Source organism: Nuphar pumila, chromosome 5, assembly GCF_984573655.1.
Source record: "Nuphar pumila chromosome 5, dmNupPumi1.hap1.1, whole genome shotgun sequence".
In the NCBI taxonomy this organism is placed as follows: domain Eukaryota; kingdom Viridiplantae; phylum Streptophyta; class Magnoliopsida; order Nymphaeales; family Nymphaeaceae; genus Nuphar; species Nuphar pumila.
The window spans coordinates 17844957-17858963 of record NC_143253.1 but is presented as its reverse complement, the minus strand read 5'-3'; the positions used below and the strand labels follow the sequence as shown (position 1 = coordinate 17858963).

Genomic DNA, 14007 nt, shown 5'->3' with positions numbered 1-14007 from the left:
GAACACATGTCCCAATTAGCAAGCGACGAAAGTCAACACATGAGGGCCCACTGGGTGGGGCATTTTAAACAAAAGGAAAAGGAAGGAAAGAAAGAAAGGGCCACCCGTACTTTCTTAAGAAGAGGGTGCCACCCTCTTCTCCTCCCTCTTTCTATTTTTCTTCTTGGGTCTAACATAGTATTATTTCTTACTTTCTAACTTATGAATATAGTAAAATTAAGTAGGCCTTTACACTCACTTTTGAATGCAGGAACATGTTACATGCAATTAATTTAAGTTTTCTCCTAACCTTTATATGAGTACTGTTGACAAGCAAAAACCAAAGTTCAAGGCAATTTTAAGGTATATTTTTTACATATATAATTATATTTTATTAACTTGGTATGCACATGTTTCTTAGGGTGACATCAAGATCTTTTCACCTTAGGCGGCTACTTTTTTGGTATACAAATAAGGCTTAACAGCTAAATCTCAATACCACACCATTCTCGGGTCTCAATGATGGAACAAGTCCTCTACTGCTATGGCGGAGGACACGAGCTCCAATATCATGCTCTTGAAAAAATCATACCACAGAGTTCAATAGCACCATGTCCCCCACGACAGTCATTCAAAGATACCACCTCCTTAGAAGGAAACCAAAGAGAAAAATTAGCATATTGTTTGGATATCTTTTACATATTAAATTTTAATATATAACAGTTTTGTACCTACAACATCCATAGCATGCACTCATTCCACATGAGCTCTATATCCAACCCAAACATTGATATCATCTCATGTAACATTCGATTGAGCTATCATCTCGCATGGACACAACAATATACCCATCATGTGCAAATATGTATTATTCATCATATGCATTATGGCATAATTTAAAGCTTAACATTCAAATGGTTTTCATAAAAGATGACATAAGCACACAAGCACACTACCTCAATAGGCCCACATATTGTTCATTAGTATGTCATTTGGTTCACTTTTAGAACCATCTAATGCATTCAACAAAGCAATCCACTAACTCAAGACTGATAATACGAAATTTTAAATGATGTTAGAAAATTTATGATAAATCATATAAAATAATTTAGGCTCTGAGATTTTAATTGGAGGTACTTATATATGTTAAATTCATACCCTCGAAAACCTAAACCTTAACTCATTACAGATCAAGAAATAAAATTTCTGTAACACAAACTGATTTTTTATCACAGAACAAACTTGTCCAATTCTATCAATTTAAACAAAAATCAGCTATAAATTGTCTATGAAGAGTTAGATGTTGAGATTTTTGCTGTGTGTGACTTGATATGTCAGATTCAAGCCCAAAAAAACCCAAAATTTATTTTGATTTCAGCAGAGAGCTAAAATCTTAAAACACATTTTTTTGTTCTTTAATAGAACATGTTCCATAAAATTATAGATTCTGGATTGAATTTAGTGAATTTTCATTTTGAAATAGTGAAAAATTGCCCTCTAAGATTTTAACCTTGTGTTATTCGATATCTAGTAACGCACCTTAAAATCTCAGCAACAGATCTTGAGTATTCTGTGAGATATGATTTTTATAAAATATTTTATCTCCGTAGATTCACTTTTAGAACATAATTTTTGGTATGTCTTGCAGAGCGCATATCTCCTAATTCATAACTCATCTCAGTATGAGATTTGATCTTGAACTCTTTCCATATGTATACAACATCCCCATAAATTTTTAAGATTCATGGGTCTACGATTTGGAAGAAATAAATTTATATTTCTAACCAGTTGAATTAAAATACATAGAACAAAATATAACTTATCAAGAATCAACTAAGAAACTACATGCTTTCAATCAAGAACTTCAAGAAAATCATCCAATAAATTTAAATCCATCAATAACACATCAGATTCATCATGCATACTAATATTCAACATGTTGTACATACAGAAAACCAACATGTAACATGAATATAAAACCCAATGTCAATCGTTTTTCAAAAGAAAACAAGTTTGCTCTTTACTAAAATCAAAATCTTTTATTTCGAAAGTTGATTTTGGGTTTTAAAAATTTATAAACCTAGATCCTCTCCACATAGTTCATAAAAATAAAGTTTAATGCTTGATCGACCTGTGTTGAACCCCATACATTCTGAAAAACATAAAAACCTCGTACCTTAATGCAGTTTTATTCGGTTAAAACACCACACACGAAAACAAAGCTCAAATCGTAATGTATCGCCCCTGATTCACCTTCGAAATGCAAAAGAGATTGTAGATCTATTTTTCAACACATATGGTTGTTATGCATGGCCAAAGCAAAGACCTTGCATAAGACTCAATGCACACAAACAAATCAAAACATGAATGTGATCTGCCACGGACCACTAGAAAAAATGCTGATAAAAAAACTTACCTGAGCGACGATGGCCTGTACATGGGCTGGTTGATCCTCCTTCACCCTTGCTATCTCTCTCTTTCCCAACATTGGCCTCTCTTTTTCTTTCTCTAAAAAAATGTGAGTAGGGATCTTCCTCTTAAAAACATGAATGAAGAAAATTCTAAGGCTCATCTTCTTTAAATATGAGAGGTTGGGTTTCCTACCTGGGAACCTAACTTTTCTTCTAAAAGAGTCTCTAGGTGACGCTCCTCCCTTGGAAAACGCCTCTCTTGTATCGCTAGAGAACGAAGGCGACGATGAACTTCATCTGGGTGTATGCCATCTCCCTGCCTAGAGTCGATAGCGTCTCGTTAGGGATGAAGCGAGAGGAGGTTGACTCTAGGAGGATCACCGGAGGAGGTGGCCGAGATCTCAGCCCTGTGTCACCGGATTATCTTCGAGTGTGATCGACTCGCGGAGGCGATGCTCAGAGCCAAGGGTGAGAATGCGCTTCAGCTTCCACAGGAAGGAGATGGCGTGGAGGAAGCGGCCAACGCTCAACATCACCGCATCCTCGAACGACCGAGCGAACTCGTTCTCCGGTAGGACCTCGTTCAGGAGTGGCTGCTTGCTCACCGCCAGAGATCTTTGTCATAAGAAAAAAAGATCCAACCCAAATCCGCCCAACAGATTTTGTGTATCCAACCCATTGCTTTAGTTGGTCCAAAGTAGACTCCAAACTCTATCTTTGTCAAGTCAGTATGAATTGTGTGTGTGAAATTGGCAGATGGGTTGGATCCGATGTTATTGTTATGGAATCTGTTTCTCAGCCGAATCATTTTGCAAAGCGATTCAGAACAGAATCGTCCTTTTTAATTTCTTGATTTTTAAAGAAATTTAAAAAAAAAAACATAATTTTTTACGAAAATATAAAAAATAAAGTAAATGGTGACTTATAGTATTCAATTAAATTCTAAAATATGTATTTAATGCCTAAACAATCAAATAGCCAATAAAAGTTATAATTATCATAAAAACCAAGAAATAAAAAGAATCAGATTCATCTGGTTCTTAAGAAAACCGGTGGAAGACTGGTTCAATTCGAATCCGCCCCGATTAGATTCGATCCTGACAACATTGGTTGGATCCGATGGACACCAATGATATTTTCTGCATCAAATAGGAGGAGAAGCTGGATAGTGAGGACAATAATTCCCTCTCTAAGATTTCTTCAAATTAGCAAAGCATTTGGAACACCTCAAAATCGGATTCAGTTTCGGTTCAAAACATAAACCCGAACCATGTCAACGAGTCGGTTATGACCCGATCTGAACCTGTACCAAATCCAGCCAGGTTAGGGTTTGGTAACAGAGGAGAGGGGCCCGATGAACTATCCGATTCAAACCCGTGATTTCCAGTTAAGCGGGTATAATTTATGAAATCTCATATCAAACTCAGGTTCGACCTGATTTTTTTATTAAGAGCTGCAATTGTTTAACATAAAATAATAAAAATATTAATTTTTGGGTATGGGTCAGGTATCTATTGTTGGATCCAAATATGGTTTTTCTTATAAAAGATCCGATCAGACACAGGTCTCGATCAATACCAGCACCTCTTAGTCGGATCCGAAATTACATCCACCCAATTCTGGCAGAGGTCTCATGGTCGACAGGGTGCTAATGGGTCGGGTTTGACCAGGACCTGACCCTTACCAAACCCTATAAAGCCAGAGTTTAGTGATAAATAAGAAGGTTTGATTAGAATCAGGGTCAGACTCAAAGGGTTCAATTAGTAAATGGAGCCAGGTATGGTTTGGGTAATTTCATACCAGACCTGGGTCCTATCGGAGTTACAATCAAGATCCATGATTTTTTTTTTCAACTTAAAAGAGAAAAAAAAATGTTATTTATATAGGATATGGACCAGGTCTGGTTCATATATCCTAATAGAATCCGGGTATGGTTTTCCTTATGATGGACCCAATCAGACCCGGGTCCGGACCCGGTACCCGAAACTCAAAGATATGGGTTCGGACCTACTTGGTTCCGAACCAGATCCGACCCGTTGACACCCGACGACAGCTGGTCGCAGCCCTATATTGGGGGAACATAAACCCTAGATCAGCCCTCTCTCTCTCTCTCTCCTCTCTCTCTCTCATGGAGGGCGGGTCGGAAGCATCCTCCTCGATCTCGGAATCGCCGAAGGAGATTGAATTCCTCTCGATTCAGAATGCCGATGGCGTCCCGGAATCGTCCCGCGAGTACGCTTTGGTTCCATGCTTTCCTCTTCTTCTTTTCCGGATCCTTATCTCTCTGGAAGGAACTGTAAAACTGAGGGTTGTTACTCTTCTCTTTGGTTGTTGATGCTTAGGTTGACGCTCGAAGAAAAGTTCGCGCTTGTGAGGAGCGTTGGGGAGGAGTGCATCCAGGAGGACGAGTTGCGGAACCTTCTCTCCAAGAAGAAGAACCCCGTCTGCTACGACGGCTTCGAGCCCTCCGGAAGGATGCATATCGCTCAGGTGGGTCTTCCCCCCTCTTGTTTTCGCTGAATCTTGCTCTCTTCGTGTTCAAACCGTGTTATCATCGTTCCTATCGATCAGTTTGTGTAATTATGAAGATTTGATAATTGGTGTTCCGGAAAATGGTGTGAATCCTTGTTGATTTGTAGAATTACGGCGATTTTGATTATTGGGTGTTCTGTATAATGGCGATAATTCATCTCGGTTTATAGAATTATGATGATGGATGTTCCCTAGAATGGCGAAAACGGGCTGTTTTTGGTTCGTGTAGTCATGTTTTTGGGAGTGTGTAGATGAATTCATGGAGAGGTGGGAGGGCCGAGTTGTTGTGGTAATGTGGCTTTCCGAATAGCCATTTTCTCTTTCAGTATGTTCTCATAGGGAATGCTATGCAAACCATAATCGAAATGCAGCAAACCACAATATAAAGAGAAGAAAAGAACAAGAAAAAACACAAGATTTAAGTTGTTTGACACTCAGGCCTACGTCCACGGGCTAAAGGAGAAGCAAAATCCACTAACAAGATGTGAGGAAATACAGAAGCTAGATACAAAGTTCTTAAACCCCTAATCCCCAATACACCTTAAACTCTCATGCCCAACTCTCAAAAAGAGGCGGCTATATATATGACAAAGTGTGTAAAACCCTAGCTGGTACAAAAGGAAAATTACAAACTAGACAGGTCCATACTGTGGGGCCGATCCGTACGCAACCATCACAAGCCCCCATTGTAAGGTCACCGACATATTTTTGGATCAGGTCATGGATCGGAGCAGATCCAGAATTCAAGACACCCACAACAAGGAATGGTTGTAAACTTTAACCCCTCTTTTTGCCTTGGAAGTCAGGCATTGATGATGATAGTCGCTTGATTTGTAGAACTATGGTAATTTAGATAACTAGACAAATGGCAAATAATCCATGTACGGGATTTTCTTTTTGTTCATGTGCTTGACGGTTTTGTTCACCGAGAGGTGGGGGGTGGGATTGGTAAGGGTAATGTGCTTTCCTAAATTGTCATTGTGTTTTTGGTTTGTTCTGATCGGCAGTGGTTGCCCAAGTTTGTGACCTAAATCAAGCGTTGGCATTTATGTGTTCATTCATTGTAGAAAACATTTTGAAACTTTTAGAATCTTTCTGTTGTTTTGTGATTGATATGTGGGGTGCGTCATAAATTTGCTTAGTGGTGTAAGTTTCTAGTTCCAGTATTTGTGCGGATGGTTCTTTATAGTTTTAGACGGTTTTCTTCCATGAAAACCATGGATAAATTTCCATCCATTGATGGTTCAATTGTTGCTCGCTCCGATACATGCAACAGACATTAAGTTTGATAATGTAACTGCCATCTTAGCATTCTCTTGTCTGAATGCTCAGGTGTTGTGGTTTTCAAGGAACAAGGTTTGTGGCTGCACCCCAACATAGCTGGTGGCAGAGAGGAGGTGTGCCTTCTTATGCATGTGATTGAATTTCTTTGCAATGAAGGCTCTGCACCCCAACATAGCTGGTGGCAGAAAGGAGGTGTGCCTTCTTATGCATGTGATTGAATTTCTTTGCAATGAAGGCTCCGAAGGGGCACTTTGTAGAGGCTCTTTGGATTGCTTGTATCTTATTAGCAACCTGCATGCTCGTGTACTCAGTAGCAAAGTGATCTTCTATGGCTTACTCAAGATTGTGTCTTTGTATATATGTTGATCTAGGAAAAAGTGGATGGCTTAATGTGTGCTGATGCCTAAACACATACTGAATTGCACAAGTAGTTGGTTTTATTTGTTGAGTTGCAACTTGCAACAGTTGGCATTCCGTTGTAGTTGATATAGTCTCAACTGTTGTCCAGTTTGTGGAGATGGCTGTCCTAAAAGACATGCTCGTAGTTTGTTTATTATGGCCCCAGTTTTGGCAAGAAATTTGTGGATAATTTTGTCATAACATTAGGTATATGCTGTTATAACCTTCAACAACTCCAAGCTTTATGGTTCTGATTGTTGCTGTTGTTGAATTCACTGATGGGGAGGGGAGGTGCTGGTAGCTGCTGGTTGGACTTAATCAGGAAATAAATACACTTTCATCCAATATTCCGAGTTAAAAACCATGTAGATTGGAGCTCTTACCTATTAGGAACCATAGTTGTAAAAAAAAGATTGATTTGTATAATCATTTCCAACAGATGTCATGGGAAAGGACAAATATTAAAAGGAAAAGTGGGTGAAGATATGCCTTTAACTTGCTGTAGGCTCTCCTAAACTAGGCACAGCTTTTTTTGGTGCAGGGAGGTTGGTGAAATTACCTTCTTGAAAGGCTTATTCAGGGGAGCATTTCCATTTATTTTTAGCTTTTCTTGAAGATCTCGGGAAATGTTTCTATTCATTCTTAGCATGTTTAGAAGGCCTTTTTGGACTTTCAGAGATTTCTGATATTGCCATCTGAATTCTGAGATGTTAAATTAAAATATTCTTTTTAGGATACTTGAAGATCTTTCTTGGTTATGGTTATATGACCATTTCTAGAATTGCACCATCAATATTGTTAACTGCCAGATTTAGAAGATAAGATGATTATTTTTCATAAATTTTTCCAAACTTTGGTCATGTCCCTGTTGGGTCTTGATCTGGATCCGACTTCAAATCATCTGGACTGTAATTTGACTAACCTTTGTTTCGATAGATTCAGGTCTGGATCTAGTGTCTGAATCAGTATAATCAAACTCGTCTAATACCCTTATTTCTACACATGAAGGGACTGGATCTTATCCAGATCTCAAGTTGAACTAATCTGGTGTCTTAACACCAAGATCCACCCAATAATCAAACCCTCTAGGCCCAGCTATTGGGTCAGGTCTGGTTTTACCTGTCACATTCATTGTTATAAGAGAGTGAGACATTGCTTCATAAGATAAGAGGTATAAATTAAGGAGGATAGTCATTTTTTGGATTGTGGAGGAAATATAGGTTAGAAGAGTAAATTTTAAAATTATAGTTATCCATAAGGGCTAAAATCCTGTATTTGAACACTTGCAATTTTTACTTCATAAACTCCTTATTTTTAGGACATATCAAGTTTTCTATAATATCATTATTTTAATTTTATATGATAATAGCTTTTGTCTTTCCTTATTTTATTGGATGATAAATTTCAAAAAATACAAGTTTAACAACAACAATTTATAAACTATGTACATGGGTACGTCTGGAACCCAACATTACCTGTGTTGACATGGGTAGGGTCCAACCTGGCTTAGGCTTGGTTCTCAAAACCCTTTGTTTTGCTTCTTTTAAAATCTAGAGTTAGTCATGGGGTCGGACCATTTTGCTCCCATGACTGACCGGACTCCCCCACCTGACCCCAACCCCTTCAAGGAGAGAGAGAGAGAGAGAGAGAGAGAGAGAGAGAGAGAGAGAGAGAGAGAGAGAGAGAGAGAGAGAGAGAGAGAGAGAGAGAGAGAGAGAGAGTAGGGCTCCCACCTCTGTTCTTTCCTTTTTTTAAAAGGAAAAAACATCTTCACCCCCTACCCCCTTTTCTATTTTCTTTTAAGAAATTTCATTTAGCTCCGCTCTTTTGTTCAAAATATGACCTCCTCTCTTTTACTAAAAATGTTATCGTATATGTATAACCGTACCCCCGTACCTGCACTTTTTGAAATCGCTGAAATCGCCGTGTCATACCCTACATAGTCCATACCAATACTTGTACCTATGTGATGTAGTTTCTAGAATCTCTTACAGAGAAGGAAAAAGGACGGCTATTTCATGTTATGTGTTGAGACTTCTTGAACTTGAAAGAGGGGAGAAGGGGGGAGGGGGGGGGGTGTTGTGAGGTTCCCTTTCCTCCCCATTGGATCTGTCTGACTATATGTACTCATAGTTGGCTCATACTTTTGTATTTGCAATGTTACTTTCAAATTGGAATATAATAATTTGTGACTTTTTTTTAACTTCACAAGTATATTGAATGCTATTGGAATTAAGAAGTATTTTCCTAATCTCTTTTTGCATATTCTTTTGCCCTAATAAGCTTATAGTAGTACCTTTGGTTATCTTTCTTACTCTTATTTATATTTGTGGAGATGCTATCTCAATGCATGATTTAACTGTCATTTACATGGAACCTTGTTCATGATGGAAAGTCTTGGGTTTTCGTTCAAAATGATGATAATCTTGCCTGGTGTGTAGGGGGTGATGAAGGCAATAAATGTGAACAAACTTACTGCTGCTGGGTGCACAATGAAGTTCTGGATTGCAGATTGGTTTGCCCAATTAAACAATAAAATGGGAGGTGACTTGAAGAAAATTCAGACGGTTGGTCGCTACCTGATTGAGATTTGGAAAGCTGTGGGGATGAACCTTGAACATGTTGAGTTTCTGTGGTCATCGGAAGAAATTAATACCCGAGCACATGAATACTGGCCACTTGTTATGGATATTGCACGGAGAAACAATCTTGCACGGATAATAAGGTGACAAACATGCAGCCTAGTGCAATCTGTAATTTAGTGCTAACTGCCATAGGAGCTAAGGTTGGTTTTATGATTTGCAGATGTTGTCAGATCATGGGGCGCAGCGAGCAGGATGAGTTAACAGCAGCCCAAATCTTCTATCCATGTATGCAATGTGCCGACATTTTTTTCTTGAAGGTTATTCCTTATGAGTTATTCATTTTCCACAACAATAATGGAAGTTTTCCCTCTACCTCCACTGCTTGAACTTGTTTAACAGTTAAAATGTTATCTTCAGGCTGATATCTGTCAGCTAGGTATGGACCAGCGGAAAGTTAATGTGCTTGCAAGAGAGTACTGTGATGACATCAAGAGGAAGAACAAACCAATCATCTTGTCTCATCGTACACACTCTCTCTCTCTCTCTGTGTGTGTGTGTGTGTGTGGCGTGCACATTACACATTTACATGCATCAATAATTGCACATTTTTCTTTCTTTCTTTTAATCTTAAAGTACAAATGTGTCACAGACATGCTTCCCGGGTTGCAGCAGGGGCAAGAGAAGATGTCAAAAAGTGATCCATCGTCTTCCGTCTTCATGGAGGATGAGGAGGTATGCAATGTCAGAGTTAGGCTTCAGTTTTTATTTTGCAAATCCATTCATGTCTTACCAGAAAAAGAATTTGATGCTAATTTGCTCCACATAATCTTTATGCACCCTGTCAAGTCCGTTTTTCCATTCAGATAATCCGAATTTTTTGTCACAGCCTATCTTATCAAGAATATTCATTCCATTGCTCCTGGAAAATTTTAATCAGATCAGATTATGGTTGTTGTATTGCTGTTGCTGCTATTGCTGATTTGTCATATATCGGAACTGTTGTTGATGACTTTGCCATTCCCTGAGTCTAGATAGATCCTTTCTGCTAGGAACCTGATTCATTTTTTGATATTGACACTTTTAGGCGGAAGTTAATGTGAAAATCAAGAAAGCTTACTGCCCACCTAAGATCGTTGAAGGGAATCCATGCTTGGATTACATCAAATACATCATCTTCCCATGGTTTGGGAAGTTTGAAGTAGAACGGGAGGAAAAGAATGGTGGGAACAAGTAAGTTCCGTTGATTCCTTAGTTATAATTCATTTGGAACTAAGTTTCGTGATTGTGCTCTTCGTTCTGTTGGTGTCATTGGTATACTTTTTCTGTTAAAATTTGAGACGTTTTGCAAATGATAGGTCACGTTTATCATCTATGAGTACTGCAACAAGACTGTGTTTGTTTGAAATCATTCACACTTAAAAAATGTTTTTTAGGAATTATTTGATATATTAACATTGTAATTGCCAAATACTGCAGACTGTCACTAATATCTGATCTATGTTCAGGACCTTCAACAGCATGGAAGAATTAATTGCTGATTATGAAAATGAGAAATTGCATCCTGCTGATGTCAAGCCAGCTCTTTCAAAGGCATTGAACAAAATACTTCAGGTAATCACTTTCCCTTCCAAGATGATTTTCTTATCCTGTCGCTTGCTTCTGCCAGTTATTCATGAACTTATTCAGCACACGCTATTCATGTAATGTGGGAAGTTAGAACTTGAAGGGATATCGCATTGTCAAATAATTGGTAGGTCTTAAAATGGTCTTTACAATCTTGACCACGCAACAAAAAAATTGACCAACTTATGTGAAGATATAAAATTTCAAATCTAGTCTAACAAATTTTATGTTGGGGGGCCTATGACATCAACCTGCTTCCCGCACTTCTGTCCTTTCCTCTGTGATTCGTTTTCATGAAGAGCCATTTGTCTACTGCTTTTAAAAGTTTTCCACTACTATGATTCCAAGACTTAATCTCATCTCACATTTTATGTGCAGCCTGTACGGGACCACTTCAAAAATAATAGTGAAGCAAGAGAACTACTGAAGACTGTCAAGGTAACATTTCTTCTGAATTAGAGCACTTTGTTCCTTTATTAATTCTTCCTAATCTTGTATGGATCTGAAACTCCATGTAGTCAGATACAGATCATTTGAACCAGAGTCCTTGGCATAATTCAGTTGGGATTATGGTCGCCCAACTAATCAAACCAGAAGACATTCTCCTTGTCATATACAGATCCATATTCATTTTACAAACTCCAAAATGGGTTTCCATATTTGAGCCGATGCGTCCCTTGATCAACCCATTAACGACCCTAAAACTATCATTTTCAGTGTTAATGGTCTTGTTTTGCTTCGAAGCAACAAGCCTTGTTTAACTTTCATCATCTTCGTCCTTGTCATCATCATAAATCTTCTTGTTGGCAATCAACCCATTAACGACCCTAAAACTATCATTTTCAGTGTTAATGGTCTTGTTTTGCTTCGAAGCAACAAGCCTTGTTTAACTTTCATCATCTTCGTCCTTGTCATCATCATAAATCTTCTTGTTGGCAGGCTTACAGAGTCACAAGGTAATGAGCTGAAGCAAGCAGTTGGTGACTTTATTACTGTTCCTTGCCTATATGGTATATCTCCTTGGCAGTTCAAAACACAGCTGAAGTCCTGAAAAAAGAAAAAGAAAAACTTGAAGCAGTTGAGAGATTTTTTTGTAGATTGCTTACCCAGACAATCCATTTATCATAATTTTATTGCCTGATACTTATCCATATTGAAATGTTATGGGAAATCTTTTAAGGAACTGTCCTTTATAAATTTTGAGCATTTTTATGTCTTTCTAATGGAAGTTTTGATTATAAGAAAAATAAACTTTGTACTAGGAGAATCAGGGTTAGGCGATTCTTAAATATTTTTGGATGATTGGAGTTGAAGTGTGCGTTTCATTCTCTCCCATGAATTCCTTTGGGGCGAGTGCATATTTTGTAAGGCCAGATGGTTACGTAACAATGACTGATAAATGAACCGAACAGTTCGGAACTCGGCTTGGTTAGCCACAATAATGAGCTCATCTGATCATAAAAAAAAAGTGTGCAGCTCAATATGAGTTGCATAGTGAAATGAGCCGAGCTTTAATAAGTGTTTGGCTCGGGCTCGGTTTGTGTAAACGTATGTGTATTCTATAAGATGTTTATTACACAATTGACTCCAAGCCATTTTCACATTAACTTTAACTTAAGTCAGCATTAAGAAACGTATCAGCGTTATTATATGAAAGAACAATTCCTTCATGGCCGTGTTTTTTCACTTGACAAAATAAAATTAAAACCATGTAATATACTCAATAAGTAAATGTAGTTTACCAAGCATGGTCGTTTGCCATCATCTTATTGGAAATCTCAAGTCTCTCTTGCTCGCTAGGGAGTACACAATCGTGGTTTGCCACCTGACATGGGATAACTAATTGGAGTCAGATTTGATTCTGATATTGGATAATGTCAGATCCAATGACATAGTTAAATCTAAAGCTTAACCAAACTGCCTCTTGCCTCGTGTTTTTTTTTTAAAGACTCTGGGGATTACCCTCCTGCCTCGTGTTGGATTGATGTGCACTAGATCTTCAATCGATTCTTTCATGTTTCCTTTTTTGGTTCTCACAAGCTTCCAAAATCACTTTCAAAGTGAATCCTGCTTCTAGCTTCACACTACTTTTTAACACTTGCTTCTGCTTCACGCATCGCTTATCGTATCCATTTTGCTTGGCAACTATGTTACAGACCAGTGAAAAGCACATCAATCCTGTTCAACTCTTCTCGTCCAAGAGCATGGCTTTCGAAGGGCTCGACCCGAACAAACCCAACCCAAGATTGATAAGAACTTGATTGAGCCCAATCTCAGAAAAAGGCCGGGTTGGGATTTTTTGTCGGTGTAGGATTGTGGTCGTCCCTGTCTGGGCCTAATTGGATTGGGTCAGACCAGGATCTTGTCGCCTCCAGTTAGATTTAGTAAGCTCCTTACACGGTTTTAAAGTCAAAATGTGAACATTTGAAACATACAAATGCATTGTGTGTATATATATATATATATATTAAAACCGAGGATCCCTCACCGAAGCAAGAAAAACCCTGGGTGGAGCTCCACAGCCACCCTGCCTTATGTGGCCCACCTCTGAAAGCTATGGACACACGTGCTGCTGTGCACCAGCGATGTTTGATCTGGTGCCTTCGTCTCATCACCCTCACAATCACCCCGCTGGCCACGTGAAACATACAAATGCATTGTAAATCCAACCATTGTAATGGTGATTTAAAATGAAGTAATTGGTTCCTCTTAACATCCATATGGTGTGGACAGAGTTAATTTCCGATGTTCTGAATCATGTTTTGCAAATCAAACTCAACATGGTCCATTTACCAGGAACTGGACCTTGGATCATGTCTTTTGATGAGAAGTTAAGACTTTTTCAGTCTTGAAAATAAAAAAAATTGTGGGCAGTTGATTCTTAACACTCTTCAAAAGCCTACTTATGTATCATAATCGGATCCAAATATTAGTTCCCACTAAACAAACCATGTATAGCACATCTATAAAGCCAAATTAAAGAAATAAAAAATATAAAATAACATATTAACATTGCCAAAACCATATGGACGTTGGAGGTTAGGAAGAACCAACTACTTCTAAAGGTTTCCTATTTCAATTCCAGTCCAACTATGTTGAATTAGATGAGATCAGGTTTTGTTAACCATATTTTGAATCATACCAATTACGTCTGGACCCGACAAAAATATGGACCACACCAAATCCATATGCCA

At 38.3% G+C, this 14007-nt stretch overlaps 1 protein-coding gene across 1 annotated transcript; it reads left to right on the top strand.

Moving 5' to 3' along the window:
• The first annotated feature begins 4495 nt into the window (after window positions 1-4495).
• Window positions 4496-12071, top strand: LOC149836979 (tyrosine--tRNA ligase 1, cytoplasmic-like). The gene is made up of 10 exons (XM_090005708.1): window positions 4496-4622; window positions 4733-4880; window positions 9047-9330; window positions 9411-9507; window positions 9608-9713; window positions 9840-9922; window positions 10275-10420; window positions 10696-10801; window positions 11192-11251; window positions 11753-12071. The coding sequence occupies exons 1-10, from the start codon at window positions 4519-4521 to the stop codon at window positions 11771-11773; spliced, it is 1155 nt and encodes a 384-aa protein (XP_089861834.1). The 5' UTR covers window positions 4496-4518; the 3' UTR covers window positions 11774-12071.
• Window positions 12072-14007: the final 1936 nt, after the last annotated feature.

Excerpts from the sequence above, each read along its gene's own strand:
- LOC149836979 (XM_090005708.1), top strand. The coding sequence starts at position 4,519 with ATGGAGGGCGGGTCGGAAGCATCCTCCTCGATCTCGGAATCGCCGAAG. Across the intron at positions 4,881-9,046 it reads GAAGGATGCATATCGCTCAG|GGGGTGATGAAGGCAATAAA; the intron begins GTGGGTCTTCCC and ends CCTGGTGTGTAG. Across the intron at positions 10,421-10,695 it reads GAAAAGAATGGTGGGAACAA|GACCTTCAACAGCATGGAAG; the intron begins GTAAGTTCCGTT and ends ATCTATGTTCAG.